At 41.4% G+C, this 13,900-nt stretch overlaps 1 protein-coding gene across 9 annotated transcripts in view; it reads left to right on the top strand.

Annotated features, from left to right (window-relative positions):
• COL15A1 (collagen type XV alpha 1 chain) overlaps nt 1-13,900 on the top strand; it is a 282,092-nt gene that overhangs the window by 115,822 nt on the left and 152,370 nt on the right. For all 9 annotated transcript variants that reach the window (XM_073332560.1, XM_073332562.1, XM_073332555.1 and 6 more), the window contains 2 exons: nt 3,822-3,948; nt 5,842-5,957. In XM_073332560.1, the coding sequence (XP_073188661.1) occupies nt 3,822-3,948; nt 5,842-5,957 (243 nt within the window). The remainder of the gene's footprint in view (nt 1-3,821; nt 3,949-5,841; nt 5,958-13,900) is intronic.

Raw genomic sequence — 13,900 nt, 5'->3', positions numbered from 1 at the left:
CTCTTCTCCACCTGAGCTCTCTCAGCTCTTTATAGGGACCACTTGTCCCATTCCTGCTGTGTCTGATAACTGAAGAGGGCTGAATGCTCCCTGGGCACCTAAGGCCCCAGGCCCGTACACCCTGTTACAGTCATGAAATATTTCTATGTTGCATTCTTCCAAGGGAAGTGTTGGAAACCCTATTACTTGGCACATTGACATCTGGACCCACTTCTGTGAGGTGCTGAGCAATGCCTTCTGAACTTAATTGGGAGAGGAGAGTCCTCAGCACACCTCACTTGAGGTGCCCATTACCTTGTAGATTTGGGTCCTAAATGTGCAATAACAAACCATTCTGGACTGGCAGAGAGGTGAGCTAGATGACCTAACAGGCCTTTTCCTTCTCTACATTCTAAAGGCCAGAAAACCTCCTCCCACAGAGAAACTCGTGCGTGAGTTTGCAGAGACAGAAAACTGTGAGCTCATGGAGTTTCCTGGGAATCACCCCTCCAGACAGAGAGTTTTGTAGGGCTGTGGAGCTTTGCTGTGAGTGAGATCTCCCAACCACAGAGATCCTGGAGATCCACTTTGAAGGGACCCAACAGAAGGCGTGGGCACAGGATCTGTCCAAGCATGGCTGCCCTTCCACACAGATCCTGTAGTTTCTCTCCCGCTGCAGCAGCCAGGTTGCTATTGCTTTTGCCTGTCCTCTTTGGCTGCCTGCTTAGTAGGAGCCACAGAGGGAGTTAACCCAGCTCCAACCTCTGTGGACTTCTGTCCAGATTTATACATGGAAATTCACTGGGTCTGCAGGGAATGCAGCTCATGCTCTGCTGCAACCACTCCCACCCTTTCCTCCATATCCCCACAGAACACATACAGAGGGGCTGCCTTCTGTTCCATCTATGTGCCTCCCGAAAAAGCAATCCCTCTTCCCTGTACTTGGGTAGAATGCATGTATGCAGAGGGAATATATGATTCTAACACACAGATCCATGTGACCCACACCATACACCTCCTCCCAGCTCAGTATATTGCTCTTTATCATTAACCTTTTGCATACAGTTCTTCATCCAGTTTTCTTTTTACTTGACAGTGCTCCTGTGTGGATTAATTTTGAGAGATTTCATGGGCGATTGTTAAATGCTTTGCTAAAATCCAATCAGAGTATATTTGGTTTACTGTTTATCTACTAATCCCTGTAATTCTATCAAGTAATAAAATTTACGTGGCATGATTTTATTTTTATTAACATGCAGTGTGCTGCTTACTGCTCACTGTTCTATTATCTTTTGCATGTGTAACCATTTTTTCCCCTCAGTATTTTTCCCATTATCTTTCTCGGGAAGGAAGTGAGATTTTGGAGTGGAATTACCAAGATCACTTTCTTTTCCTTTTATTAAAGGTTATCTATTATTTAACATTAGTAAAAGGAAATGTTTTATGTAAATCTTTCCTCTGCTTAATTTGTCTTCACAACATTTGATACCAATAATTGAACAAAGCCAGGGATTGTCCTTTTCTATCTGTTGTTTCTGTGTAGCATTGGTTATACAGAAGCAGAAGAGGAAAGTCACTGGAGACTGTATTTAGAAGAAAAAATATCTGCTCCTTTTGCAGGAGGCATAGGCATCAAGATCCAGCATTATTAAAGGATTTATATACACAAAGTCCTGTACTGCATGTTAAAACATGGCAAAGCTTAATAGTCTAGGTTTATTATAATTCCAGTCAACAGATTATATTTAAGGGTACTTTTAGCTGTTGGCTCCAATGAATAGTTGGAATATATCACAAAAAAGGTATACAAAAGTAAAGGAAAAGAGAAAATAAGGAGCGAACACAAATTTATGTAATATGTTAGAGTGAAGGTGTTTGAAATCCAGTGTAATCAATGGAAAGACACCTGTCGACTTCATTGGGAGTTGGATCTGGCCCACAGTGAACAAGACTTCAGTTATCCTTTGTTCTTTAAGCTTTGAAAGAAATTGCAAGTCAGAATTGACTTCCTAAAACAAATATGGGTATGTCTACACTGCAATTAGACACCTGTGACTGGGCTGTGCCAGCTGACTTGGGCTAAGGGGCTGTTTAACTGCACTGTAGACATTCAGGCTCTGGGACCCTCGCGCCATACAGGGTCCCAGAACTCAGGCTTCAACCCAAACCTGAACAGCCCCTTAGCCCAAGCCCCACAAGCCTGAGTCAACTGGCACAGGCCAGCCCCGGGTTTTTAATTGCAGTGTAGACATACCCTATGTTTCCTCAAATCTGGAAATAGCAGAATCTGCACCCACCAATCATAATTGTGATTTGTATTGTGATAGCCCAATGGGGACTAGAGTACCTATGTGCTAGGTGCTGTACAAACATAGAACAAAAACAGTCCCTGCCCCCAGGGCTTAGTATTCAGTCCTCCCCTCTGTGCTGTCACTGTCCTTCTTTTTAAAATGAGGACAGCATCATAGTGCATATTGAACTTGAATCATGTGCTTAGTTTCCATTGATTTCAGTGAGACCTAAGAACATGCTTAAGTGCTATCTTGAATAGGGATGCTTTCCTGGATAAGGGCCTTAAACCTTATTTCTAGTGTTCTATTATGAAACACAGCAAACTTCTTTGAAAGGTTTTCCCTCTTGTATATACATAAAAACAGAAGGATAATATCAGGCTAAAGATGTTCTAGGCATAATTCCATTCTTTTACACGTGTAGCAAAATATGTTAAAATTCCTTATTACCATTGTGTGCATCGCTGCCAGATTTTTTGGCCCACTGCATGTGCTCCATGTTGCTATGGTAACACAAATCACATTTAAACCTTGCTTAATTGGCCAGTGGAGGACAGAGTAGGGCAATCCTCTGGTGGCACAGAGCCAGCTCTGTCTCAAGCCTCTGTGAACAGTTAGTGCATGGCAAGCTGAGGTGTAACTCTACCTCACACTAATATGCCATGCTCAAACCGTCCACGTGGACCTTGCTGCCATGCACTAAAGTTCTATAATGCCCTTTGGTCTACTCTCATTATAAAGTGTGTAGATTAAAGTGTACTAAGGAAATTTTAGTCATGTCAGCAGGGTCCACACAGACAGTTAGTGCATGGCAAGGTAGATTTACATCCCAGCTTGCCACAAATTAACCGTTTGTATAGACAAGCCCTGTGTATGTGCTATGGCAGGTGTGCTCCTACATCTACCTGACCCCACGGGCAGCCAGCAGAAGGCAGAGCAGACTGCCAGCTCTGTGGATAGGGCTGGCACTTGCCAGCTCCAGGACCAAGAGGCCACTATGGTGGCTTCGTGCCACCTGTGCCCTCTCCAGACTTGTGCCAAATTTCTCTTCCCGAGGCCAGAGGATCTGGATTTCAAATCTGTTTCCTAGCCTTTCTGGAGAACTTAGTTGAAACTTTCATACATCTTATATGGAATTCATATTAAAACCATATTGCTATAAATTAATGAGATGGTTCCTGCCAAACAGAAATGAGGTATTTAAGAAAGAACAGCACTTAAAGAGAAAAAAGCTTGATTGTAATGTACCCATGTGCAAATACTGCTTGTTAGTAAATGTTAATTGTATTGTTACCTGCCTTTTAGCAGTAACTGAAAACGCATTCGAAAGAATTAGGCATTATTAGGAACAAGTGCACAAAAAAGTACTATTTGGAAGAAAACCAAGACTCTAGTTGCAATTCATAAATATAACAGGTTTGTTTCTGCTCTGAAGTAGAACAAACCTATTTATTCATTTTATATGGTGAGACTTTTCTCAGAAATAATGATCAAATATGTCTGCTTTACTTCCTTGCTAAGCAATTGTTTGGGAATTTATTTTGTTTTTAGGCTGAAGAAAGAACAGCTGAACCTGTAGGAGCACCTCCAACGGTGTCAGCTCAATCAGAAGAAATGGATTTCTCAGGACATCATATATTAGATGAAACAACTGAACCCCCTACAATCAAAGAACAAGGCACTATATGCTACCCTTTTTTATTTCTATGCTCTTCAGGGCCGGGCCTATATTTTCTCTGTATGGAAAGCACGTGGCACATTTTAGGTGCTACTTGAAATATACTCTGTTTATTATGATGGGCGTCTCTTCAGTACTGAACGTGTTGAGCCTTCTGCAGGGTAAAATGCATTTTCCAAACAGTTGCACTTTGAATTTTTCAAGCTGGTCAATTGTAACAGTGGTTATAGGTAGAGACTGCAACCCCTCCTGAGCCCCTTTTTGCTAACTGTGGGGCCCACAGATCATTTAACCACACCTTGGGCAAAAAAGATCCATAGTTCTTAGATGTACAAAGAGCAGGCGTACCCCCATCAACAAAGATGAGTCCCAATCATAGCTGCATTTAAATAAATTGTAGTTTATTTGAGAGGAAAAACAGATCAAACAAAGAATTAAAATAAATTCTTGGTCTGTATGAATCTCAGTGAACAGTAATGCAAGCCAGCAGACATGCATACCCACCAGTTCTGCCGTCTCACAGTTGTGTACCTGGTCAACTGTGCAGTATTATATGAAGGAAGGATTTTTACTTCTCTAACTTCTGCTTAGATCAGCTGATGCCTGGGATCATGAAGTGTCATTACCCCATTTTAGAATGTATAAATAATCCAGCTCCTTTTAAAAATTTAGCTCCAGTATTTAATTCTGTGATCTCTTATGGTAATGAATTCTGCATACTTAACACCACTGTTATCCATCACAGTACTGTCTGAGTACCACACAGACAAATGTATCTTTGTCACACCCTGTGAGGTAGGGGAGTATTATCCCCAGTTTACAGTGGAGAAACAGGCACAGAGAGATTAAGGACCAGATTCTCAAAGGTCTTTAGGCATCTAAAGGTACAGAGAAGTGCCTAGTGGGATTTTCAGAAGTGCTTAGACACCTAAACATACATTGATTTCAGTGGGAGTTAATTGTCTAGGCACTTTTGAAAATCAAACTTTGTCCCTATCTGCATCTTTAGGGACCTAAATACCTTTAAAAATCTGTCCCGAAGTGACCTGGTTAAGGTCAAACAAGAAGTCTGTGACAGAGCCAAGAATTGAACCCAGACCTCTTGAGCTCCAGCCTACTGTCTTAGCAACAGGGTCACTTAACTGTCATTCATTGGATGGTCATGGTGATGAAAAGTGAGAAACTGGGAGGGGTACAAAATCTAAAATGTGAGGCACCATTTTCCCAATGTGTATAGAGTACTTGATCCTATGTAGCGCAGGCATGGAACATTTAATGTGTAAGTGCCAAAGCACAAAGTGCTAAGCAGGGCACGAAGCACAGAGGAACCCAGTTCTCCAATAGTGAGAAAATTGCAGCACACAAACACATTACTAGAGCAGGGGTCAGCAATAGGAGTAAGGCCAATGAGGATACTGCATAACTAATTACCTCACTCTTAAGCCAACGGCTCCTCAAACAAACCTTGCAGGGCACATCCCTCATTTTTAAATCTGCACAGTTGAAAGTTAGGCAGTGGGAAGGCAAAGGGTTTAAGCAAGAAGATCATCCAATGCACTCTCCTTATCTCACCCATTCCTACAGTATATCCTCTCTTTTGTAGCTATCGTCTCTCTTTTTGCACTTTAAAAAAAAATTCCCCTGACCATCTTTCAAAGTTTTTGAAATAACTAAATGTTTTTATTTAACTCCATCCTTCTCTATTACAGAAAGATTTTATTTTTGCCTTGAGTTTTGGGGGTTTCTCTTCTTCTTTCGCAGTTTCATCTTCTGTTTGTGTATTTTTGTCAAATACCAATTATTTTCTTTCTTTTGCCTTACTGTATGTTTGCTCTCTTCCCTGTTAAATGTCTTCTAGTGTGTTTTCTCTTATTTTATTTTATTTTATTTAAGGTTCAACAAATGCTGGAAATCAACATGAAAGTGACACCACTACAGTAGCCCAGGAAATTCTAAAACCAGAAGCTGGTTCTGGTGCTATTGTTTTGCAAGGAGTGAGCAGAGAAAAGGTTAGTATAGCTGGCTTACTATGTAGCTCCTCATTGTGGCTCTGATTCAGGAAAGCACTTACGCATATAATTAAATGCTTTCCTGAATTAGTGCCTTTATCCTTTCCAGCTTACTAATAACGTTTATGGTGATCAGTTATTTGTATACTTAAGCAAGTATGGCATCTCATGGCAACATCGTATCCAAACCCACTTGAACTGTTGGTTTCAGAGCAGCAGCCGTGTTAGTCTGTCTTCGCAAAAAGAAAAGGAGGACTTGTGGCACCTTAGAGACTAACCCATTTATTTGAGCATAAGCTTTCGTCAGCTACACCTGTAGCTCACAAAAGCTTATGCTTAAGCTTAAGCTTATGCTCAAATAAATGGGTTAGTCTCTAAGGTGCCACAAGTCCTCCTTTTCTTTGAACTGTTGGGCAGTTCAGATCTAGATCCAAACTTTCCAGTTCAGACTGAGCCATAGTCAGAGCAAATCTGCACTTTTGATGTGGACTACTTTTACAATATTTAAAGAAGCAATGAAGAAGGAAAAGAACCACTATAGATCCTCAAAGTGAGAGCCTGGAGTTTGTTGTTCATTTTATAACAGGCATCTTGAACTAACTTGTAGAGACAGCCTTGCAGACTAGGGGGCTAGTTTATTCTTAAAGTAAAGCCCCTGGTGCATGTTATGTAGTTTTAAATCTGTTTGGTATGCTACACAACATGCAGCAGGGCTCCTTCTTTATCAGATGGATAGAGCAGTTGAGCCCAAACTCCTTGAATTTTGGAGCAGTTCAGTTCTGAAATTTGTATCTGTGGCTCATCTCTAGAACTGAATAAACAATACCACCCTCCCTGAAAATTTGAGGGGCTGATCCTACAGTCTTTACCCAGAATTCATTGGGAGTTTTGCCTGAGTAATGGCAGCTGGGCATGGCCCTGAGTACTTTGATAAAAAAGCACACAGTGTTAGAACATAAGAAAAGCCTTCAGACCAGTGGTACAACTAACCCAGTATCCTGTCTTCCAACAGTGGCCAATGCCACATACTTCAGACAGAATGAACAGAACAGTGCAATTATTGAGGGATCTATCCCCTGTGATCCACTCTCAGCTTCTGGCAATCAGAGGCAAGGGACTCCCAGAGCATGGGGTTGCATCCCTGACCATTTTGGCTAATAGCCCTTAGTGGATCTGTCCTCCATGAATTTATCTAAATCTTTTTTGAACCCAGTTATAGTTTTGGCCTTCACAATGTCCCCTGGCAATGAGTTCCACAGGTTTGACTGTGTGTTGCGCGCAGAGTACTTTCTTTTGTTCGTTTTGAACCTGCTGTCTATTAATTTCATTGGATGACACCTGGTGCTTGTGTTGTGTGAAGGAGTAAATAACACTTCCATATTCACTTTCTCCACGACCTTTGTGATTTTATAGACCTCTATCAGATCCCCCCTTAGTTGTGTCTTTTCCAAATTGAAGAGTCAGTCTTTTTAATCTTTCCTCGTGTGGGAGCTGTTCCATACCCTTAATCACTTTTGTTGCCCTTCTCTGTACCTTTTCCAATTCTAATAGATCTTTTTTTGTGATGTGGCAACCAGAACTGCACATAGTATTCAAAGTGTGGGCATACATGGATTTAAATAGAGGAAATATATTTACTGTCTTATTATCTGTCCCTTTCCTAATGGTTCCTAACATTCTGTTAGTTTTTTAGACTGCTGCTGCACACTGAGCGGATGTTTTCAGAGAACTATCCACAATCACTCCAAGATCTTTCTTGAGTGGTAACAGCTAATTTAGACCCCATCATTTTGTATGTATAGTTGGGATTACGTTTTCCAAAGTGCATTAATTTGCATTTATTAACATGGAATTTCCTCTGCCATTTTGTTGCTCAGATCCCCTTGGATTTTGTGAGATCCCCTTGGATTTACCTATCTTGAGTAACTTTGTATTGTCTGCAAATTTTCCCACCTCACTGTTTACCCCTTTTTTGAGATCATTTATGAATATGTTGAACAGTACTGGTCCCACTCCACACCATAGAATCATAGAAGATTAGGGTTTGAGGAGACCTCAGGAGGTCATGTAGTCAACCCCCTGCTCAAAGCAGGACCAACGCCAACTAAATCATCCCAGCCAGGGCTTTGTCAAGCTGGACCTTAAAAACCTCTAAGGATGGAGATTCCGCCACCTCCCTAGGTAACCCATTCCAGTGCTTCATAGAATCATAGAACTGGAAGGGACCTCGAGAGGTCATCTCGTCCAGTCCCCTGCACTCAAGGCAGAACTAAGTATTATCTAGACCATCCCTGACAGGTGTTTGTCCAACCGTCTCTTAAAAATCCCCAAGGATGGAGATTCCACAACCTCCCAAGGCAATTTATTCCAGTGCTTAACCACTCTGACTGTTAGGTTTCAGAGTAACAGCCGTGTTAGTCTGTATTCGCAAAAAAAAAAGAGTACTTGTGGCACCTTAGAGACTAACCAATTTATTTGAGCATGAGCTTTCGTGAGCTACAGCTCACTTCATCGGATGCATACCGTGGAAACTGCAGAAGACATTATATACACACAGAGACCATGAAACAATACCTCCTCCCACCCCACTGTCCTGCTGGTAATAGTTATGTAAAGTGATCATCAAGTTGGGCCATTTCCAGCACAAATCCAGGTTTTCTCACCCGTATGCATCCGATGAAGTGAGCTGTAGCTCACGAAAGCTCATGCTCAAATAAATTGGTTAGTCTCTAAGGTGCCACAAGTACTCCTTTTATTTTCTGACTGTTAGGAAGTTTTTCCTAATGTCCAACTTAAACTGCCCTTGCTGCAATTTAAATCCATTGCTTCTTGTCCTATCCTCACAGGTTAACAAGAACGTTTTTTCTCCCTCCTCCTTGTAACAACCTTTTATGTACTTGAAAACTGTTATCATGTCCCCTCTCAGTCGTCTCTTCTCCAGACTAAACAAACCCAATTTTTTCAATCTTCTGTCACAGGTCATGTTTTCTAGACCTTTAATCATTTTTGTCGCTCTTCTCTGGACTTTCTCCAATTTGTCCACATCTTTCCTGAAATGTGGCACCCAGAACTGGACACAATATTCCAGTTGAGGCCTAATCAGAGTGGAGTAGAGTGGAGGAATTACTTCTTGTGTCTTGCTTACAATACTCCTGCTAATACATCCTAGAATGATGTTCACTTTTTTTGCAACAGCATTACACTGTTGACTCATATTTAGCTTGTGATCCACTGTGACCCCTGGATCCCTTTCTGCAGTACTCCTTCCTAGGCAGTCATTTCCCATTTTGTACATGGGCAACTCATTGTTCCTTCCTAAGTGGAGTACTTTGAATTTGTCCTTATTGAATTTCATCATATTTACTTCAGACCATTTCTCCAGTTTGTCCAGATCATTTTGAATTTTAATCCTATCCTCCAAAGCACTTGCAACCCCTCCCAGCTTGGTATTGTCCACAAACTTTATAAGTGTACTCTCTATGCCATTATCTAAATATCTTGATGAAGATATTGAACAGAACCAAACCCAGAACCGATCCCTGTGGGACCTCACTCGTTATGTCCTTCCAGCATGACTGTGAACCACTGATAACTACTCTCTTGGAATGATTTTACAACCAGTTATGCACCCACCTTATAGTAGTTCCATCTAGGTTATATTTCCCTAGTTTGTTTATGAGAAGACAGTATCAAAAGCCTTACTAAAGTCAAGATATACCACATCTACCACATGTACACCCCATCCACAAGGCTTGTTACCCTGTCAAAGAAAGCTATCAGGTTGGTTTGACACAAAATAGTTTTTCCTAATATCCAACTAAGACCTCCCCCACTGCAACTTGAGACCATTGCTCCTTGTTCTGTCATCTGCCACCACTGAGAACAGCCTTGCTCCATCCTCTTTTGACCCCCCCCACCCCTTTAGGTAGTTGAAGGCTGCTATCAAATCCCCCGCTCACCCTTCTCTTCAGCAGACTTAATAAGCCCAGTTCCCTCAGTCTCTCCTCATAAGTCATGTGCCCCAGCCCTAATCGTTTTCATTGCCCTCAGCTGGACTCTCTGCAATTTGTCCATATCCTTTCTGTAGTGGGGCCCCTAAAACTGGACACAATACTCTGCGTGTGGCCTCACCAGCGCAGATCCCTGCAGGACACCACTATTTACCTCTTTTTCATTCTGAAAACTGACCATTTATTCCTACCCTATCTTTTAACTAGTTACTAATCCATGAGAGGACCTTCCATCTTATCCCATGACTGCTTACTTTGCTTAAGAACCTTGTCAAAGGCTTTCTGAAAGTCCAAATAAATGATATCCACTGGATCAGACTTTGTGCACTTATTTGTTGACCCCCTCAAACAATTCTAATACATTATGAGGCATGATTTTCCTTTACAAAAGCTGCATTGACTCTTCCCTAACAAATTGAATTCATCTATGTGTCTGCAAATTCTGTTCTTTACTATAGTTTTAAACCAATTTGCCTGGTATTGAAGTTAGGCTTACCAGTTTATAATTGCCAAGATAGCCTCAGGAGTCTCTCTTAAAAATTGGCATCACATTAAGCTATCTTCCAGTCAATGTTCCCTCTAATTTTTGACAGGCCATGTGTGCAAAAAATTTCTTCTGTGCAAATTTTTGAAGCAGAGTTCAAATTTCTGCGCCATGAGGCAAATGCGCCCAAGCGAGTAAAATGCTTATACATTTAAAAAGTTTTAATTTGCAATTTGTGTCAATTTATATGGGTTTTCAGATAGAGACGTCATAAGTTAAAAAAAAAAAGAAAAAAAAGAAAAGAAAAACAAAAGTTTGTGTTTTAAATTTAAAATTTTCCTAAAAAATATCAATAAATGATTATCAGCCAAGAATAAGAAATGTAATTACAAATGCATTTTAATTTCCTTATTGGTCAAAATATCAAAGACTGCTAAACTAACTTTACTGTTTTTCCCTGCGAACTTTTTCATTTGCCCATTCAATATAAACTCTGTCCAGATCTATCAGTCCTCCATCCAGCTGGTAACTCTTAATACACATCAGCATGTCCAAATGATCTACTTGTAAACGATTATGTAGTTTGTTTTTTAGAGTGTTCATTAAGCTAAAGCCACACTCACAGTCTGCACTTGATGCTAGGAATGTTCCTCCAATATCCATCAACTTTGCAAGATCCTGAAACTGTTCATTCTGGTGAGCAAATGTCACCATATCTGGGAAACTTAAAACCAATTGGCTTTTGATTCTTTGGCTACTGCAAACTTGAAGTCATTGTACTGACTGACTACAACAATCTCTTCAGCAAGAAAGTCTTTATATTTTGAACATAGGGATTTGACCTGATGAATTCCAAAATTGAAGTCACACTTAACTATTGCTGCACAATCAAAAGCGGACCACTCCTGAACTTCATCCTCTGGAAACCTGTCTGCCAAATGTGCACACAAGATGTTTATGAAAGTTATTATGGAACTGGTATCAATTTCATTATTTTCTTGAGAGCTCATATCTAAGAGAGCCTTAACTTTGTCACTCCATAAGACTGAATCTCCAAGGTACTGTCTTCTGACCTTGTTCAGTTTACCTCTGGCAAGGTGAAATGCTTCAAGAGGTATAAGGCCGTGTTTCTGGAGCAGTGTGGATAGTGAAGCCAGCTCTGACAAAACATCGTTCAAAACTTCTAATGTTATTCGGTATTCCATGGTATTCAGCTTCTTGTGGCAGTATTTAGAAACTGGATCAGTATCTTTGTCTTGCTCAAAATATTCCAGAAGAGGATTATAGTTGCAAATAATTGCTCGAAGTGCAAAGATAACCAGCACACTTCATTGAGTGGCCTGAAAGCCACTGACTAGCATTCAGAAGCATCCACTATTTCCTGAATTTGCATTTTCTCCTGGATGACCGACAGAACACCGTGTAGGCAGTTCTCATTAAGGTTTCGATATCTCTTATCAGCTTGACCTCTTTCCATGCATCGGAAATCCCCAAGTCTTCCCAGTGTGCAATGCAATGTTGCTTGACTAAGTGTGGAATATCACATTTCAGCTGAGCCACCACGCCATTGAGTTTGTCCAACATCACGGAGGCACCATCAGATGTGTACATCACCATTTTCAATCTATCATTTTCGTTAGATCAAGTTGGTGTTTTTTATAAACACTATTGAAACAGCATCACATTCTTGCAATCGTGATAGTCCACCAAACAAAGTTTTATAGTCTGCAGAATTTATGGATCTATATTTAAAGTAGAGCATCAAGTATCTGTTAATGGATATATCATGCTTTCATCAACAGCTAGAGTATGAAACATTGCCAATGCTATTTCATGCATGAGGTCATTTTGGACAATGCAGTTGCTAATTTCAAGAAATTCAAAAGCATAATTTTTACTTCTCCAGCTTGCTGGTGTGCGCACATACTTTTCCATATGGTCATTAATATCCTGAACAGAAAGCACTGAGCTGTTCATTTTAATAGCCAAGAACACATTGTCAATAAGTACCTTGATGTCTTCTGTGTTTCAGCGCTTGCATTCAAGATTAATTTGCCTCCTCTGCTTTTCAACTGGACTTTCAAGAATCATGCTAAACAATCCGCTCCGTAAGGAAGGGTTTTTGTTTCTAAGCCTTGTTACACCATCTATATGAGGCTTATTTGACAGATGATGCTTTAAGAAATCCAACTTCCATACATCATTCCACATTCTTCCAGCTGAAAATTCTCCCAGATCTCTGGCATCTCGACAATATACACAAACCACTCCGTTGTCCTCATCATATGTGAATATTTCATGAAGTTTAACAGGCATTACACTATGTGACTTTGGTGTGACTCTCTATAGTCTCATCCAGATTTAAATGAAGTCGCTGTTCTTTTATGCTTTAGACCTCTAGACAGTGACATTTTGGGATTGATTTTTTTACCAGATTGGTTTATTTAAAATTAATACTTTTATTATATGGCTACTATTTCAACAGCATGACTCGACAAAAGGGCAAACGGGAGATCATTCAGATCATGATACTGGAAGTTTGTGCATAGCTCCGATCACGTCCATGTATCTGTGGCAAAAAAATGCCGGAAAATGGTAAAACATCACGAGTAAATGTATAAAGTCCAATGCCTTTGAAAGATTTCAGTCACGAAAACAACACTTACCTTTGTTCATTTCTGGGAAATCTTTGTGGTTCCTTAGCAACTACAGCCAGGCATTTTGGTTTATTCTCATGTACTTGAGTTTGTACACAGCCAAATGAACAGACCACAAGGAGATGTGTGGGTCCCCCCTCCCGACCGTCCCAACGTGATCAACTTTCCACGTTCGAAATGCTGGCGGGGAGGGTATGATTCATTGCCCTCCTTTCCTTTCACCCCCTTGCCAGCTAGTAGAATCTGGCTGTGTTGATAGATGGCGGGCGAACAATGTCAAAACTCGCCTGTAAATAGGGTGACCGGATCGCAAGAGTGAAATATCAGGACATATTGGGTGAGTGGGGGCGGGGAGAGAAGAGAGCCACACAGCTCCCCTGCCCTGCACCCCCTGAACCCACTATGCCCACAACCCTCCCACATTTGACACAAATGCACAGTGCTGTGCACACCACCACCCCTGCCCAAAGCCCCCCGCCCACAGCCCCACCACAGCTGCTCAACATCCCACACAGAACACCCCCACTCGCTAGTTTCCCAATACACACAGATTTCTCCTCCCTCCCTCCCTCCCTCCCAGTGCCCTACCCCACAGCCCCTCCACCACAACTAAACAATGCCCCACACAGACCCCACTGCCCAGCGCCCTGACACACACACATCTCCCCCACTGCCCAGCACCCCCCAACAGGCCCCCACTGCCTAGCACTCCAAAACACACAAACCTCCCCCACTGCCCAGTGCCCTCCTCATCCTCACAGCCCAGCACCCCCCCCCATACACACACACCTC

The sequence above is a fragment of the Lepidochelys kempii genome, chromosome 2 (assembly GCF_965140265.1).
Source record: "Lepidochelys kempii isolate rLepKem1 chromosome 2, rLepKem1.hap2, whole genome shotgun sequence".
Taxonomy (NCBI): domain Eukaryota; kingdom Metazoa; phylum Chordata; order Testudines; family Cheloniidae; genus Lepidochelys; species Lepidochelys kempii.
Note: the sequence above shows the minus strand (reverse complement) of the source record. Positions and strands in the feature narration are given on the sequence as shown.